General features: G+C 52.8%; 8 protein-coding genes across 8 annotated transcripts; 5 read left to right on the top strand and 3 right to left on the bottom strand.

The window, feature by feature from the left end:
• The first annotated feature begins 83 nt into the window (after positions 1–83).
• Positions 84–900, top strand: SAICODRAFT_199800 (uncharacterized protein). The gene has a single exon (XM_019166187.1). The coding sequence runs from the start codon at positions 240–242 to the stop codon at positions 813–815; it is 576 nt and encodes a 191-aa protein (XP_019026244.1). The 5' UTR covers positions 84–239; the 3' UTR covers positions 816–900.
• Positions 901–1,143: 243 nt separating this feature from the next.
• Positions 1,144–2,927, top strand: SAICODRAFT_5732 (general substrate transporter; the record flags this gene model as incomplete). Its single annotated transcript, XM_019169523.1, has 2 exons — positions 1,144–1,170; positions 1,230–2,927. The coding sequence occupies 2 exons, from the start codon at positions 1,144–1,146 to the stop codon at positions 2,925–2,927; spliced, it is 1,725 nt and encodes a 574-aa protein (XP_019026245.1).
• An 886-nt stretch (positions 2,928–3,813) lies between these two features.
• On the top strand, positions 3,814–4,735 carry SAICODRAFT_5733 (uncharacterized protein; the record flags this gene model as incomplete). Its single annotated transcript, XM_019169524.1, has 3 exons — positions 3,814–3,840; positions 3,897–4,068; positions 4,119–4,735. The coding sequence occupies 3 exons, from the start codon at positions 3,814–3,816 to the stop codon at positions 4,733–4,735; spliced, it is 816 nt and encodes a 271-aa protein (XP_019026246.1).
• A 291-nt stretch (positions 4,736–5,026) lies between these two features.
• SAICODRAFT_33744 (uncharacterized protein) lies at positions 5,027–6,760 on the bottom strand (the record flags this gene model as incomplete). Its single annotated transcript, XM_019168314.1, has 2 exons — positions 5,027–6,571; positions 6,623–6,760. The coding sequence occupies 2 exons, from the start codon at positions 6,758–6,760 to the stop codon at positions 5,027–5,029; spliced, it is 1,683 nt and encodes a 560-aa protein (XP_019026247.1).
• A 517-nt stretch (positions 6,761–7,277) lies between these two features.
• On the top strand, positions 7,278–9,994 carry SAICODRAFT_199860 (uncharacterized protein). Its single transcript, XM_019166188.1, has one exon. The coding sequence runs from the start codon at positions 7,395–7,397 to the stop codon at positions 9,801–9,803; it is 2,409 nt and encodes an 802-aa protein (XP_019026248.1). The 5' UTR covers positions 7,278–7,394; the 3' UTR covers positions 9,804–9,994.
• Positions 9,951–11,103, top strand: SAICODRAFT_29288 (Isochorismatase hydrolase). Its single transcript, XM_019167368.1, has one exon. It carries the CDS (start codon positions 10,185–10,187, stop codon positions 11,067–11,069), a length of 885 nt encoding a protein of 294 aa, XP_019026249.1. The 5' UTR covers positions 9,951–10,184; the 3' UTR covers positions 11,070–11,103.
• A 136-nt stretch (positions 11,104–11,239) lies between these two features.
• On the bottom strand, positions 11,240–12,967 carry SAICODRAFT_23804 (RCC1/BLIP-II protein; the record flags this gene model as incomplete). The annotated part of the gene is made up of 3 exons (XM_019166726.1): positions 11,240–12,457; positions 12,509–12,677; positions 12,726–12,967. The coding sequence occupies 3 exons, from the start codon at positions 12,965–12,967 to the stop codon at positions 11,240–11,242; spliced, it is 1,629 nt and encodes a 542-aa protein (XP_019026250.1).
• A 249-nt stretch (positions 12,968–13,216) lies between these two features.
• Positions 13,217–14,300, bottom strand: SAICODRAFT_69746 (uncharacterized protein; the record flags this gene model as incomplete). The annotated part of the gene is made up of 2 exons (XM_019170503.1): positions 14,122–14,300; positions 13,217–14,064 (listed from the first exon to the last, which is right to left on the bottom strand). Exons 1-2 carry the CDS (start codon positions 14,258–14,260, stop codon positions 13,217–13,219), a joined length of 987 nt encoding a protein of 328 aa, XP_019026251.1. The 5' UTR covers positions 14,261–14,300.
• Between the last annotated feature and the right edge of the window lie 570 nt (positions 14,301–14,870).

The following is a 14,870-nucleotide window of genomic DNA, read 5'->3' on the forward strand; positions in this document are numbered from 1 at the left end:
AGGCAGTGCCGTGCTGCTGTGCTGTGTTGTTTGATACCCTATGGAGAAGGCCTGTGTGTGGCTCATGCCCGAGATGCATCCGTACCGGCTATATGTTTTTTTTAGCGCCGGAGGATGAACCGAAGCCTTTGCGCGCCTTCTACGAAAACTCGAGAAAGAGCTGAAGCAAAAAAAGTAAGTGTCGAGTGAGGAGAGCTGGTCGATCCCTCTTTTGTTTTTGGACTTGTTGGTCTGTTTGTATGCTTTGGGACTCTTGTGATACCTTCTTTTGGACTTTGGATATTCGGTTAATTTTTGGAAGTATATACCTACGATACGCTATGATACACTATCTAAAATCGATACTTGTTGATCTTGAACCTGCTCTTGCCAATAAGGCCGTGCACAATGTATTTCAATTGGTTCTGTCGTTTGGTCCCGACCTCTGTTACTCCCGTGTATCGCCGGCTGGTACAGCAGTTGTGGTAGCGCACATGTACACCAAATTCGGGGGCTTCTCGGTAAGAGCGTCAGGAATGCGACCCGTCCGAGCCGGGAATGGCGTCTACTGGTACATTCGGAACAACCAGGACGCCTTGACGCCATCGGACGTCCAGTTACTGTTGAGGCTTCGCAATTGCGCAACGTTACTGCGGGTTCAATTCGTTGAGTTGAGGTGCGCTTGCCCCAGGATGGCGTGGAAAACGCTTCGTGGAGGTCCAGATGGGGTCCCAGTTCCGTCCTTCCCCGTGCGAGGAGTGTGCTACGGCCCCAGTTCCGTGCTTGAATTGCCATTTGGCATTAGAATGAACCCCCGTTCGACTCCGATGGCGTAGCATTCACGTACTCTATTCCAGCGGGAGGCGCTGCACTGCGCGCATGTTCCGGCGTTAATGGTCTCTAAGGAAAAACTATCATCCGATTCCGCTAGTATCGCACCAAAAGACTCGACTTACGACACCCTAAACCCTCGGCGGTCTTCCGAAGATGGCCCGCCAAGGGTTTATAAGGGCCTCGTAGATTTTTTTTCATTTTCTCCAGATCCGCATCTCCCCCCACGACGATCTCCTTTTAGGGCCAGCATTTGCCCCAGTTCTTCCTCCGTCCGGGGTCTCCAGTTCCGTCTGCTCAGTCTTTCGAAGTTTTTTTGAGTGAAATTTAACGATGGCCGGTGCTTCGAGAGCGAGTCCTGTGAGTTCAATGATCCCGTTTTTGCGGTTTCGGGGTACTAATTGCGGTTCGTTTGGCAGTATTTCTTCCTTGTGGTCACCTCGATCATTTTGGGTACCTTCCAGTATGGTTACCACATCGCCGCGTTGAACACGCCCGAGAAGGTCGTCCGCTGTCAAACTATTGATCTCTCCGGTACCAACGTGAACGCGCACCTCAACCTTCCCAACTGTATCTCTCTCAATGACAACCAATACTCCATGGTCACCGCTCTCTACAACTTGGGTGGTATGATCGGTGCTTTGGCTTCCCAGACTACCGCCGATCGTTTCGGTCGTCAGAAGTCCACTCTTCTCTACTCCTTCATCTTCCTCGTCGGTGGATTCATCTTCACCTTCGCTACCAACTACGCCATGATGGTCGTCGGCCGTCTTATCCTCGGTGTCGGTGCTGGTTTCGCCGGTGTCATCGGATCTCTCTGGCTCAACGAGTCTGCTCCTGCTCACTTGAAGGGTCCCCTTGGTGTTGCTTCCCAGTTGGCTATTTGCACTGGTATCTTGCTCGTCAACATCTTCGGTTTGGCTTTGTCAACCACCTCCCTCTGGCGTATCATCTTCTTCATCGGTCTCATTTTGGCCTTGACGCAGTTATGTGTTACCCTTGTCGTCGGCGAGTCTCCCAAGTGGCTCGCTACCTTCGGTCAGGACATCGAGAAGGCCAAGTACCAGCTCGGTAAGCTCCGGGGTCTTCCGTCTGACCACCCTGAGATCGAGGCCGAGATCTACGCTATGCTCCACAACGAGGAGGCCAAGGATGCCGATGAGCCACTTCCCGAGCACGCTGGCAACGCTGCCTTGTTCCCTGCTATCAAGGAGTCCGCTCCCGTTGACTCTGCTATGGTTACCCCCGAGGGTTCCAAGCCCGCCTCCGCCTCCGTTTCCCGTGCACCCTCCATCATCCACGAGGCCAAGAACGAGATCTCCGTCGAGAAGCACGACAACACTGAGGTCGAGGACATCGAGCGCATTGGTTCCCCTGGACCCCGTACTGCCGCCCGTTCCCACGAGGCCATTCCCTTCTGGAAGTTCATCTTCGCTCGCGAGTGGCGCAAGCCCTTCGTTGCTACCCTTTTCGTCATGTTGGGTCAGCAGTGGTGTGGTATTAACGCTGTCAACTTCTTCTCTACCAACATCTTGACTCGTCTAATGCCCGACAAGGCTCAGGCTCTTTCCATCACTCTCTCCGCTATCCAGCTTCTCGCTACCTTCATCCCCGTTGTCCTCCTCAACCGTGTCGGTCGTCGTACCCTTGAGTTGTGGTCTATTGGATCCTACGGTATCTTCACCATCGTTCTCGGTATCGGATTGAACATCAACAACGCTGAGGTCCAGAAGGGATTGGGCATGTTCGGTTTGATCATGCTTATCATCTGCTACTCTGGTGGTATTGGTCCCTTGCCCTTCATCATCACCCCCGAGATCGTCGACATCCGTGCCGCCGGTGTTGCTCAGTCCCTCGGTCTCAGCATCTGTTGGTTGTCTGCCTTCGTCATCGGTTTGATCTTCTTGCCTATCCAGGAGGCTATCGGTGCCAACGTTTGGTTCGTCTTCACTGCATGCTGTGGTATCCTCTTCGTTGGATTCTTCTTGTTCGTCCCTGAGACTTTCAAGAACGGCCGTGTCTTGACTCCTGAGCAGGTTTGGATTCAGCACGCTCCTGGATCCCTCTTTGCTATTGGGCGCAAGAATAGGTCTGCTCGTGAGGAGAATGCTCTCTAAGCGAGTGATGTGGTAGAATAGGAAAAGTGATAAGATAGAAATGGGTTGGCTGCAGGACAGGCAAAGGAGATAGAAATTAGCATAATATACATGTACCTCCTCTTCTCAACGTTGTCCCTCTGCAACTGGTTCTCTTAATGCTCCTGATCGAGTTTCGGTGCGCGATTGCGAATTCCCACGTTCGAATTTTCGGTTGCAACTCGAACTCGGTAATGTCTGCACTGATGTCCTCTTCATCTTCATGTCATCCTTTTCGGACCTAACCGGCCAATAATCTCATCTATATTGAGGGCTCAGGATTGCGTCTGGCTCGCATTCGAGGCAACTCCAAGCGAACATCGCCTCGTCATGAACTGAGCATCACCCACCATCCAGCAGCCAAACACAGCGAACAAACTCCCCGTAGAAATCATCGAGTCGCCCTATTCAAATATTTCAAATCATCATAAGCCTCACGTACAACTACGTAGCCAGTAAGCGTGCTACCTTATCTCCGATGCAGCGCTAAATGGGGTTGGGCGGGCGTAGCTGCCACCTCGAAGCTCTCGAAGGAACCGCAGAAACTTCGAACCCAGTTGTATTAACTCGACAGCCTGCACATACAGACCCCGGCATTCCCCCGCCTTAACCTTAAAGATTTCCAGCAGGAATCTCATCTAACCCATATCGGCTGACTTATCAATTTCAGTCTGCGCGTTTTGCGCTTCAACGTCTAAATCGCTTCGCCGTCGGCCGTTTCACGTCAGTACCTGCGATCCGGGTCGATATACGTACGCAACCCCGAACCCAGCTGCAGTCAGATCCTGTCATACGGCAACATTCTTGAATCATATAAGGTTCAAGACATTAGCAAGCTACCCCGCCTCATAACGCATCATCTGAACCAATGGACGTCTACGCTCTTACCCGCAAGGTTTGTGTAGCTGTGCCGGATGCCGTCCCGACATGTGATGTTGACATGGTATATAGACCCGCCCTACAAACCCTACGATGGGTCCCATGAAAGGTCCTACGACCTCACCATCTACCGTCAACACCAAGCCAGAGGAGACCCTACCACCGTTGCGGCGTGAAGCAAGTCAGATAGCTCTACACAACCACCCAGGCAACCCACCAAAGAGTCCGATGTATAGGCCAGCAGGTACATAGCTTTCCTCGCTGGTCATTGTCCGTCTTACTAACGATCCGCAGCACTACGACAATCCTCCTACCGTCCACCAACCCTCCGCGATCTCCCAACTATGGCAAACTACGGCTCCTACACCGCTCCACCCTCACCAACCCCCTCCGACTCCTCCTCCAAAACCATCGGCCACCGTCCCACCGTCACCCCAATGCGTGAACACTGGAAACCCGATTCCGCAGCCCAAGAATGCGCCGCCTCGACCTGCCACATCAAATTCGGCGTATGGGACCGCCGCCACCACTGTCGACGCTGTGGTGACATTTTCTGTGCGCAGCACTCGAGGGCGACGGTTCGGTTGGATGAGAGTGCGATGTTTCATGATGAGGGCGTCATGAGTCGGGCGTGTCCGAGATGTGCGAGGGAGTGGGATTCATGGAGGAGGTCACAGAATGTGCCGACGCCGTCGCCGTCCTCTGCGGGGACGACTGGTGGGCCTGCGGACCAGGTGGCTAAAGGAGGGAAGGTTGAGCAGTTGAGGAGGCATACCCCCACGCGGACGATGAGCGAGGGACCCATGACGATCTCGAGGCAGACGAGTGAGCGTTCAGAGGCAAGCGAAGACCAGGCAAACCAGATGCCTATGCCCTCTGTACCTCAGGACTGGGTTTGGAGTACGTTCTAAGTCGCGCGTGCTACCCGCATATGAACGAATGGTTATTGGTGGATTAGGGGGCTGCGGTCCGGGGTGGTCAAGGTATTAGGTGGGAACTGATTCGATGGGCGGATTGCATATTTTATTGCTTAATGTTTTTGGGAAGGGGGCAGCACTATATACAAGCGCCCTGGAGATTGTTTGATTACAGGATACGAAACCTTTACGTTTGGTCAGAGAATAGACTGTCTCTTGGTATCTGCTATGCTATGCATTGAGCAGCTCGAAGGCTATGTCTTGAGGCAAAAAGAAGGAGTGCTCTCAACATGGGGGTAGTCCACATCGACATACAGGACATTGTAACCGTACTCTCATCCATTCCTCCAGACACCCCGAATGGAAGACGTGTCCACAAGGCGGTACCATATACCCCTGCCTACTCAGCACACTCGTTGCAGCGCTATGTGGTATCTCAACCGGTGCCATACAAATCGCACAATCTGGTCGTTGGTTTGCTTCCTCATCTGTAGGTGGTAGGATGGGGTGGTAGTCGTACACCGGCGGAAGGTACTTGCCGGGAATGAACCACCGTGGTCCAAGGAGTTGCTGTGATGCAAGTACCAGAAGCTGTAGTTGCATCCAAGCGATAAGAACAAATCCCCAGAGCCCCCTCTCCTCACCGAGGAACACGAGGTTCCCAGGCAAGATGTACGTGTACAACCCCGGGATGCACAACCTCCCCACACTCATCCCAATGACAAACCACCACCCAAAAGCTTTCCTCGTTCCACGGATCGCGTTACGGTAGATCTGTGGCACCCAGAAGGAGTAGAGACTGAACATGAGGGCGTTCAGGACGTAACGGCGGAGCGTTGGTGGGAATGAGAACATGACGTGGAGAGAGATGAGGAAGAGGACGAAGACGAGGAAGTAGAATCTGGCGTAGAGCGAGCCAATGCCTGTTGACTCTTCTTGTACCGGAGCCGGAGTTGGGGTTGGTTGTGCAGCGGTTGCGGGCGCTGGGAGCGGGCCATCGGCGGCAGGTTGTGGGCGAGGAGGGACGGGCGGTGCTCGTGCTGCTCGGCGTTCGGGTTCTTGTGTCTGCCAAACGACCAAGAGTAGACGCATCCCGAAGATGCTGACAAGAACGAAGGTGATAAAGGCTGCTGTGACGAAGGGCAGGAATAAGCTCTCGGTGAGCATTCCCACAGACAAGTAAATGATGGAAAGGTACCCGTCCATGACTGCCATGATCGCAATTGTCCAGAAGGAGACTTTGCTCATCTGGGACGGTGTTGATGTCTGTCCGAGCTGGTGGATGAGAAGGGTAACCTGGATGAATGCATTCAGAGCGGCGAAAGATGCTACCGAGCGAGCAGAGCCAAAGAATGTCTTCATGACCTGCCCCTGAGCATCTTTCCACTGAAGCGCAATGTTGCACGAAGGTGAATACACAACAGCTGAGTGAACGACAGGCGGGATCGCCGTGAATGGCAAAGCACCGGTGGAGAGCCGCGCTTCTTGCTCGATCAGTCGCAACCGCTCTTCACTCTCCTTCACGGGCATCAACTGCACCCAGGCGAACCAATCGCACCTCTTCACATCGTCATCGGGCACCAGGTCTAATGTACCAAATTCGAGACTGCGCTCATCGGACTTGATCTTGCGGTCCAGTTGATCCAGGACGAGGGCTTTCGTTCCGTTAAAGTAACGTTCAGCCGGCATGAAGTGCGGTAATGCTTCGTAGCCGTAGAAGTTTGATGTGGAGTCTGAGGAGAAAACCATGAGACCGTCAGACAGGATATGTGCTCCTCTGAATTTGATGGAGTAAGAAAGCTCAGACGATGATTCAAGATCGAGCGTAGCCTGTAAATACGATTAGCGTGTCACCATGGGAAAGGCCACTGTCGAACTGACGTCTATCAATTGAGTTCCATTGATGTTTTCTGTATCCTTCTCCGCAAGGTAGAGCTTCATTTTTCCTGGAGCTGACCAATCCCACGAGATCAAGTCTGGGGGTAAAGTGGAGTTCTCGTTGACTTCTGGTGGCGGCATTACGCTGGACCAGTCTGCGTATGCGAAGCCGGACACATTCGCATGATATACTGCCTCTTTTACATTCCCGTTATGGATCAGAGCATTCCGGGCTGCCTGAACTTGTGGTGGTAAATCGGAGTTTGCCTGTGAAGGAGCAGTCAGCTAAGTAGTCTTTCAGCACTCAACGACAACGTTCCCTTACCCCGGTAAGATTAGAAGGCACTCTACCCTCCCACGTACTATTCCCCGCTATCCATCGTATATCTCGCGCCTTCTGTATTTCTGCTTCCAAGACGTCGCGCGGAGTGACTACAGGTGGTTGTGCCGGTCCTCCAGACGTAAGGAAGAAGAATATGAGAATCAGGAGCAGAATTGGAGGTCCTCTATTGGTCCCTGGAGCATAACCGGTCGTGTCCATAGCATTGAGTGCGGATCAGCTCGACTCTGCGGCGGGTTACCTGTTATCCTACGAATGCGGAGGAGGCTTGGGTCAGGGCAACCCGCCGCTTGTTTGCGTCAGCGTCACGCATACAACCCGAATACAAATAACAATCACGGACCATTCTCGAAACGCATTCAGCTTGCTCAATTCTCCTCTGCATCATTTTCTTTTCTATTTATCGCACAAAACCCCTGAAAGTCCGGGTAAAGGATGTCGCAACTGTCTATTGACGGTCCATATATGTACCGGAGGGTCATCGTCTCTGGTAAACGGCATCCCTTAGCAGTACCCCCGGCCCTCTTCGAGCTCAATGTACCGGGCCATCTCATGACTTACGACCGCAATGCTGAAGCTCCTGGTGCAACCACTTGGAACGATCCCACGGATCCTGAACTTGACGTTGAAGACATCGAGTTTCTTACCGAAGAGGAGTGGAAGATCATCGACGACATGGATTTGCTAGATGCTTGGAAGACCGACTTGAATCAGCTCAGGAAGGAAGCAGAACGTTTCTATGCTGATGTATGCTACGAAACCCCAACAGGCAAGAAGATCTGGTGTCATTCGGCGATCATGGGAAAGTATACGACGGTGGTGAGCCGTGCTACTCAAGAGTCTCGACAAACGTTCTTGTTTACGGCAGCTCCGGGTGGTTGGGGACAGTTAGTGACTCGGCAGAACGCTGTTACAGGGACGACATCGCAGATGGTAAAGATCCATGAGCGCCAGTACGAAGGTGTTCAACTGCGAGTCGTGCAGGCCTACGCAAGTGATGGCTGGCGGGACCTTCGGAACCGTCACGTAACTTCAGATATTACGCTACGGCTTTTCATAACAAAGGATGAGATCCCGACGAAGGAGCTCGATCTCTACAGTATGCTACCTGACACGACAACTCATCGACACGAAGACGGGAGCTTGTTTGCTGACTACCCTATGCACAAGTTCGTGCTCCTTCTGCGCGTGCCGTACTTTGAAATACTATTCTCCTCAAGTTTTGGTGATGCCAATCAGAATCTCTACCAGGTGCAAGACGTTACGTTCTCGATCCGAACATTTCACTACTTTCACGAGTACGTCTATGGTTGGCTACCCAGCGACCTCGGTCCGCGCATTGGGGGCTGGAAATCGCCGAAACCAGACCTGATCGCTTTGGCGAATGAACTCCTAGAGGTATATAGGGGTGCAAAGTATTACTTAATCGACGACTTGGTACAGTGGGCTCAACTACAGATGATCAGACTTTGTCGACGTGGCCAGACCCGACTCGCAGAGCCGGGTGAAGGATTCGTCGACGGGAACGTCGCTTCGTTCGTGGTTTCTCAGATGCATAATCCGGCAGATTACGACAACAAGGGTGAATGGGTTGTCGGCGAACTGTGCATGGACGTGGCCCAGGTCATGGACCACGAATCTTGGACACCATCGATGTGGAACTGGGAAGCCGGTCTACGTGAGATCATGTGGACCGCCATCGGATACGCAATCCAAGAAGCCTTCCCGTTCCCACTCTTCCGAGACTACTGCAAACTTCGTGCCAGGATCCGTCGCAAGGAAGGCCACGAAATGTTGAGGAGATGGGAGGAGGAATGGTTCAACCGCTTGGATTGGACATTTAGTTCTGCTTGGCGCGAACAGTGGAAAACAGTCAAGATGTGGGTTGAGACGCAGCATGCGTATGAGGTGAAGGAGAACACGGAGTTTATTGCGGAGGTGTACCGTGTGTTGAACTCGCAGGTTATCCTTTCGAGGCCTTTGGACATGAAGCCGGAGTCGATATCTGACGCGGAAGACAGCGAAGAGAGAGAGGATGGCAATGAACAGGACGGTGGACGTCAAGGAGACGGTGAACCGGAAGCTCAAAGCGAAGGCGTTGCCAAAGCTGAAGACGAAGATGTTGAGGCTCAAGTTCAAACTCCGGCTGAACCTTTAACTGAATTTGAGCGCCAGAATGAGAAATGGGCGAAACGCAAAGTTATAAGAGAAGAGCTAGATTCTGAAGAATCAAAACTTCAACGCAAAAAGCCTGCCACCTTCGGTCGCCATCTCATCGACTGCTACCGGTACCTCTCCCGCCAACCTGGCGGTCGATATGACGAAGTAATTCAACTCGCCCTCAAACAAATCTGCGACTGGTTTGGCTTCAACCAAAACTGGAAAAACATCCTCATCGAAGGCGATGCCCATATGTGGAAATACGCGGACCTCAAGTACTTGTGCGACTACATCAACATCCCAATGTCACGAATCGCACCCAACGCGGAGTCGCAGAGCGAGACGCAGAGTGAGGAGGACTTTGATGAGTTTCATTGGGGGGCTTTGTCGTTCGAGGTCGAAGATAGGGCGCGGACGGATAGTGAGAGTGAGGGGGAGGTACGGAGGAACCCCTTTCATTGGAAGAATTTGACGAAGGGGATGACGCCGTTTGAAATGGATGCGGACAGGGCTGGCGTCGGTGAACCGAGTTTGGAACAGGGAGGGGTGGTTATGAACGAGGGAGACGAGGAGGAGAGGGAACCGGATGATACGATCATTGCACCTGTTCCGATTGGTATGCATCATGTTGGTTTTCAGGATATAGACCATGATTCAGGTCTGGATGCTGATGAGAGTGATTGATCATGATTATCATAGACGTTGCATTGGAGAGGGCAGGAGTCTTTATTACGGCATGGCATGGAATTGTTGAAGGCATCATCATGGACAAAAACACAAACGGCTGTTCGCAATGGCTAAGGCAGCTTTGAATGACAATCAACGTTTAAGCTTCTGACGTTCTCCGTAGATCTCCCGTTGCCTTAACGTTATCGCCTCTATCAGTGTGGGGAAGGATGCATCCTTTGAAGCTTCCCCGCGCTCGTTTACGGCCTCCAACCCTTTACCCGACGAACGCGAGCACCTTTCTTCCTATCAACAGGCCCTTTGATCTGCTATATAAGATCGTAGAATCATCTCAAATGTACTCCTGTAAAGCAATTTGTCACTACAGATCCCGAAACAATGCCTCACGAAGTCGACATCGATGCCGCTGCACCTCCTCCCACGACCTCGAAGGTAGCTTCAGACACCCTCAAAATCGGCACAGACGAGAACCACTGGCTCTACCACCCCTCCTCCCAAACCTATGACTTAACCCGTCAGCGCTGTCCTCCCTCCGCCACCCTCGCCCTCCGCACAACAACCCAATCCCTCCTCCTCGCTCCCCGCCGTACCGCTCTTGTCGTCATTGACATGCAGAACTTCTTTTTGTCCGAGAAGTTGGGAAGGGGTGATGGTGGTCGTAACTTGTCGCCAGGGATTGCGAGGGCGTGCAAGGCGGTCAGGAAGGCGGGTGGTATTGTGGTATGGATTAACTGGGGTGTTCCGGCGAATTGCGATGGGATGCCACCGATCATCTTACGCTCCTTTTCATTGCCCACGACATTCTCGGTTCAGGCCGATGCTGATGGGAAAGAAGGCAAGGCGAACCCTGGTGTTTACACAGGCTTCGGTAGCGAACTTCCTGATGGCCTCGGGAAACTCCTCGTTAAAGACACCTGGTCTGCAGACGTCCACGATAGCTTGAAGCCGGAGATGCTCCCCGAGGATATTCTCATCGACAAATACCGCATCTCCGGATTCCCTGGCACCCGTCTCGAAGACACTCTTCGTTCCCGCGGTATCGACACCCTCATCTTCACTGGCGTAAACACCGATCAATGCGTCATGTCCTCCTTCATCGATGCAATGAACCTTGGATTCGACGTTATCATGCTCGACGATTGCTGTGCGACGACGAGCCCTATTGGACATCATTCGGCGTGTGTGGATAATGCGGAGAGTTTCATGGGATTCGTTAGTAATGTGGAGTGGGTCGAGGAGGGTGTTGCGAAGCTTGGGGCGTAGGGGTGTCAGTCAGGTATGGGAGGGGCACGTTTTGGGAGGACGTAGGCAGAGAGTGTGGAGATGAAATTATTCCCACGCGTACTGCAAAATGTATGATTAGAAACGAGCTTTGTTCTCCTTATGATACGAAGGGTATTGCTGGTATCGTTCAACGCATCTATCAAGCTTCCTCACGTATTATCAGGCTCCGCGGCCAATCCACCGGACGAGCCTTCGCCACCTTCGCTACCACCTTGTCCATCCTGCGCAAATCCTTCCCCTGACACCCTCGGCCTCCTCAAAAACAGAGGCCCAAGATTATGATGACTCGGATGGCCCTCAGGAGCCTGTTCACCTGTCACAGGCTGCATCTCGCCTCCTTCCCCAAGCTGCGTGATAACCGGTCCAGGCATCATAACCGGACCAGGGTTCCATACCGGCGGCGGGCGCATGATACCACCCCTTACGCCGACGTGCACTGTCCCTCCCAGAATCTTGGAATGGTCTTCATTTTCAGATTCGTACTCATCGTCCATAACGCAAAGAGCGCCAGAATGCCACCCACCAGCTGCGACAGCGAACACCTTCCCCGGCATATCGACTGTGGTAGCTTTCGTCATCTTAATCCCATCTGCGTCTTGCTGATATCCCTCCAGATTCTTTTCCCTGACTTCGAGGTGTGGGCCGAGACCTAGGCATCCACAGGACTGCGACTCCTTACCCCAGGACAGGAGGGTACCGTCTTCGCAGCATGCTAGGGCATGGTAGTCACCCCATGCAACGCTGATGACACCTCGACTCTGTAATTCAGGCGGTGTCAAGGGCTCGGAGTCGGGTGTTGTAGATGTATCTTTCGACCCGAGGAGAACGGCGCCAGTAGCGGTGTTGAAGACCGCAAAACTGTTGAAATTGCCGGATAAGTGCGCAGACCCCGCCGCCTGTGGCTGAGAAAACCGCTCAAGGTGAACCGGTGGTGTCGAGAGCAAGTCACTCTCCGAGTGCGTGGTAACCCGGTACACATCCCCCGACGCAGTCAAGTAGACCAGAAACCCAGCCCCAGCAGACATCGCAACAACATCCTCCGTACCCGGAACCGTAACATAATCCGCCCTCAAATCATACATCGTATCATCCTCCCACCAAACCACAATACCATGCTTCCTCACCAATGCCGCACTAAACCCCCACCCAGCCGAGATACTCACGAACTCCTTCTCCTCCAATCCCGGAAACCCAATCGTCCCAAGATCAATATCCTTGAACGAATGCCACTCCCAGAGCTTGCCGGCATCATCGAGTGCGATCATATGTGACCTCCCCGCCGAAATCGCCCGGGTCTTGACATACCCCGGGAAATTCACCCTCTTCGGCCGTGCCTCAGGGCGCTCGTGTACACCAAATGGACCAACCTATACGATTTGATCAGCCTGTACACCCATAGACCGTTTGTTTAACCGTACCGTTCCCCATCCATACACCTTCCCCTTACTCGTCAACGCATGGAACCCAAACCCCCCTGCGACTATATCAACGATACACTCCCCTCTAACCTCCCGAACTTCCTTAGGTCTACTCACTGCACCGACTCGACCCGGCCAGGAGTGTCCTAAACGTCCATTTCCCGTTGAACTATCCCATATTCAGCACTTGTTAACGAGTTGAATCGGTGGTACGTACCCCCAAGTAAACGTTCGCGCAGTAGCCAACCCCCTATACAACTCCTTCCAGCCCGACTGCCTAGCTGGCTGCGGTGGAAGATTGAAATCCGCCTGGACTTTCCTTCGCCAAAGGATCTCTTCATCAGTGAGGGTGTGGAAAGCGCGGGATGTTTGTGAGAGGGATGCGATATCGGCGTTTTCGAGTAACGGGAGGATCTGATCCAGTAGAACATCCGATGCGACTGATTCGATTGTAGCCATTGTCAATCGCAATTGTTCGTTTGTCGACGTTTCATTCACTTCGAGGCATCGAGGCGCGCGACGTCAGAGCACATGCACACAGCGATAAGCCCGATAAGCCCGCACCCGGCTCAACGCAAAAAGGTCCATGTATATTACCCTACCTAGACTGGGAAGCATAGCATTCATCTGCAATTGTTCTCGCGCAGCACTTCTCGCCGCGTCTACTCTTCTCTCCCTCTTCCTATATCACCTTGTATCCTTCGTGCTTCAATAGCCGTATCCATTATGATACGCCGTACTCATCCTCGTATTCAGCGCATGCGTACTCCCATACTCACTCCCATAATTACTCCCATACGGCGCCGCATACCCATCCTCCGGCAACAACTCCTTCACCTCCCAACTCGTAGCCTTCGTCGAAATACTAAACTCCAGATCCTCCTTCGTAAGTGAATCCCAATACTTGTAGACCATCATCACAGACAACAGGTTACAGAGTGTCGCGAGGAAGAGACCATCGATGTAGTGCTGGGCGCCTTCGCAGATGTCGGCGGAGAAGGCGTAGAGGAGGACTTGGCCGGCGATGAGGAAGAAGACGCCGAAGGCGAGGTCGCCGAGGGGCCAGCGGTCTTCAAGGGTGTTGAGGACGAGGACGACTTGGAGGACGGAATAGATGGCCAGGAAGACTGCGTTGAGGATGTAGAGAACGATGAACAACGCCATCGTCTTGGTGTTATCGAAGCTTGCCCAGGACTGGAAGGTGAAGAGCGAGATGACGAACGTCAAGGTGAAACTCGCCGCACTCGTCGACCGCAAGAACCACAACGAGGCAGGTGTACCATCCTCAGCGAACTGGAACCCGACGAAACCATTGATGAGGAGACACCAGGCTGTAGCACTCGCGAGTCCACACTGGATCGCGACAAAGTACGCATACGCAGGCGACGACGGCGGAATGACACCAGCATCGAGAAGAAGCGAGAGAATGGTAAGCGCCATAAACATGAAAAAGAAATGCAAGATCTCTTTTCGGCCGACGGCGGTGTATTTTTGTCGGACGTGGAAGATCATGATAGCGAGCATGACCAACGCTCCAAGATGAACGAAATCGGTAGCTAAAAGCACATCAGATCAGTAAAGCCCAGATGTATGCTGGCATAGATGAGACGTACCGACTTGGAAGATCATGGTGTTCGCCAACTCGATATTTCTCGCATAACACGTAGCCTCCAATCCTTGTGATCCACCCACCAACGAACACAGCGGCAACTGTGCCCTCTCACAAATCTCAGTGAAATCACCGAAACCCATCCTGAATAATCCTTATATATGCTATCCTTCTCCTCTCAATTCGTTCCCTTCAAGCGTATACCCGTAGCACTCGAGGCACCTCACGAAACCCAAAAGAAAGATACGGCGAAGAACCCGCTAGCCGTGTAGAAAGACCGAGAGACCTGAATCGTTGATCAAACGAAAACGAAAGGAGAACCGTGATACGCTGGCCTTGAGCTGTTTGACGCGTTCTTCCGGCGATACTTGTCGTCCAGGTTTTTCAGGCGCTCAGGTTAAGGCGTTTGTTATGCAGTGGTCCGCGAGGAGTGCATGCGCCACGAGCACCACTAAACAAACGGCGCAGGGGGATGTGCTATTAATAGTCGTGCTACGCGCGGGGTGAGAGCCGTGGGAGCTTCCTCCGGATCAAGGCTCTGCTACGGTCATCAAGTGCAAGGTACAGCACCTCTAATCTCGTTTACGAAACCAAACACCCCAATGCCATCGTCCGATAACCGATCGCGGGCCCCAGCTTCGGATAAGGTTCCTTCTCGAAATTCTTAGAGTGTCGGAGCACACGGTCGGAAACACCCCGTTCTCTGCACACTTCTCACCGTAACAGTTCATCTTCCGATCCAAAGGGCGAAGG

This window comes from Saitoella complicata, assembly GCF_001661265.1.
Source record: "Saitoella complicata NRRL Y-17804 unplaced genomic scaffold SAICOscaffold_4, whole genome shotgun sequence".
In the NCBI taxonomy this organism is placed as follows: Eukaryota; Fungi; Ascomycota; class Saitoellomycetes; order Saitoellales; family Saitoellaceae; genus Saitoella; species Saitoella complicata.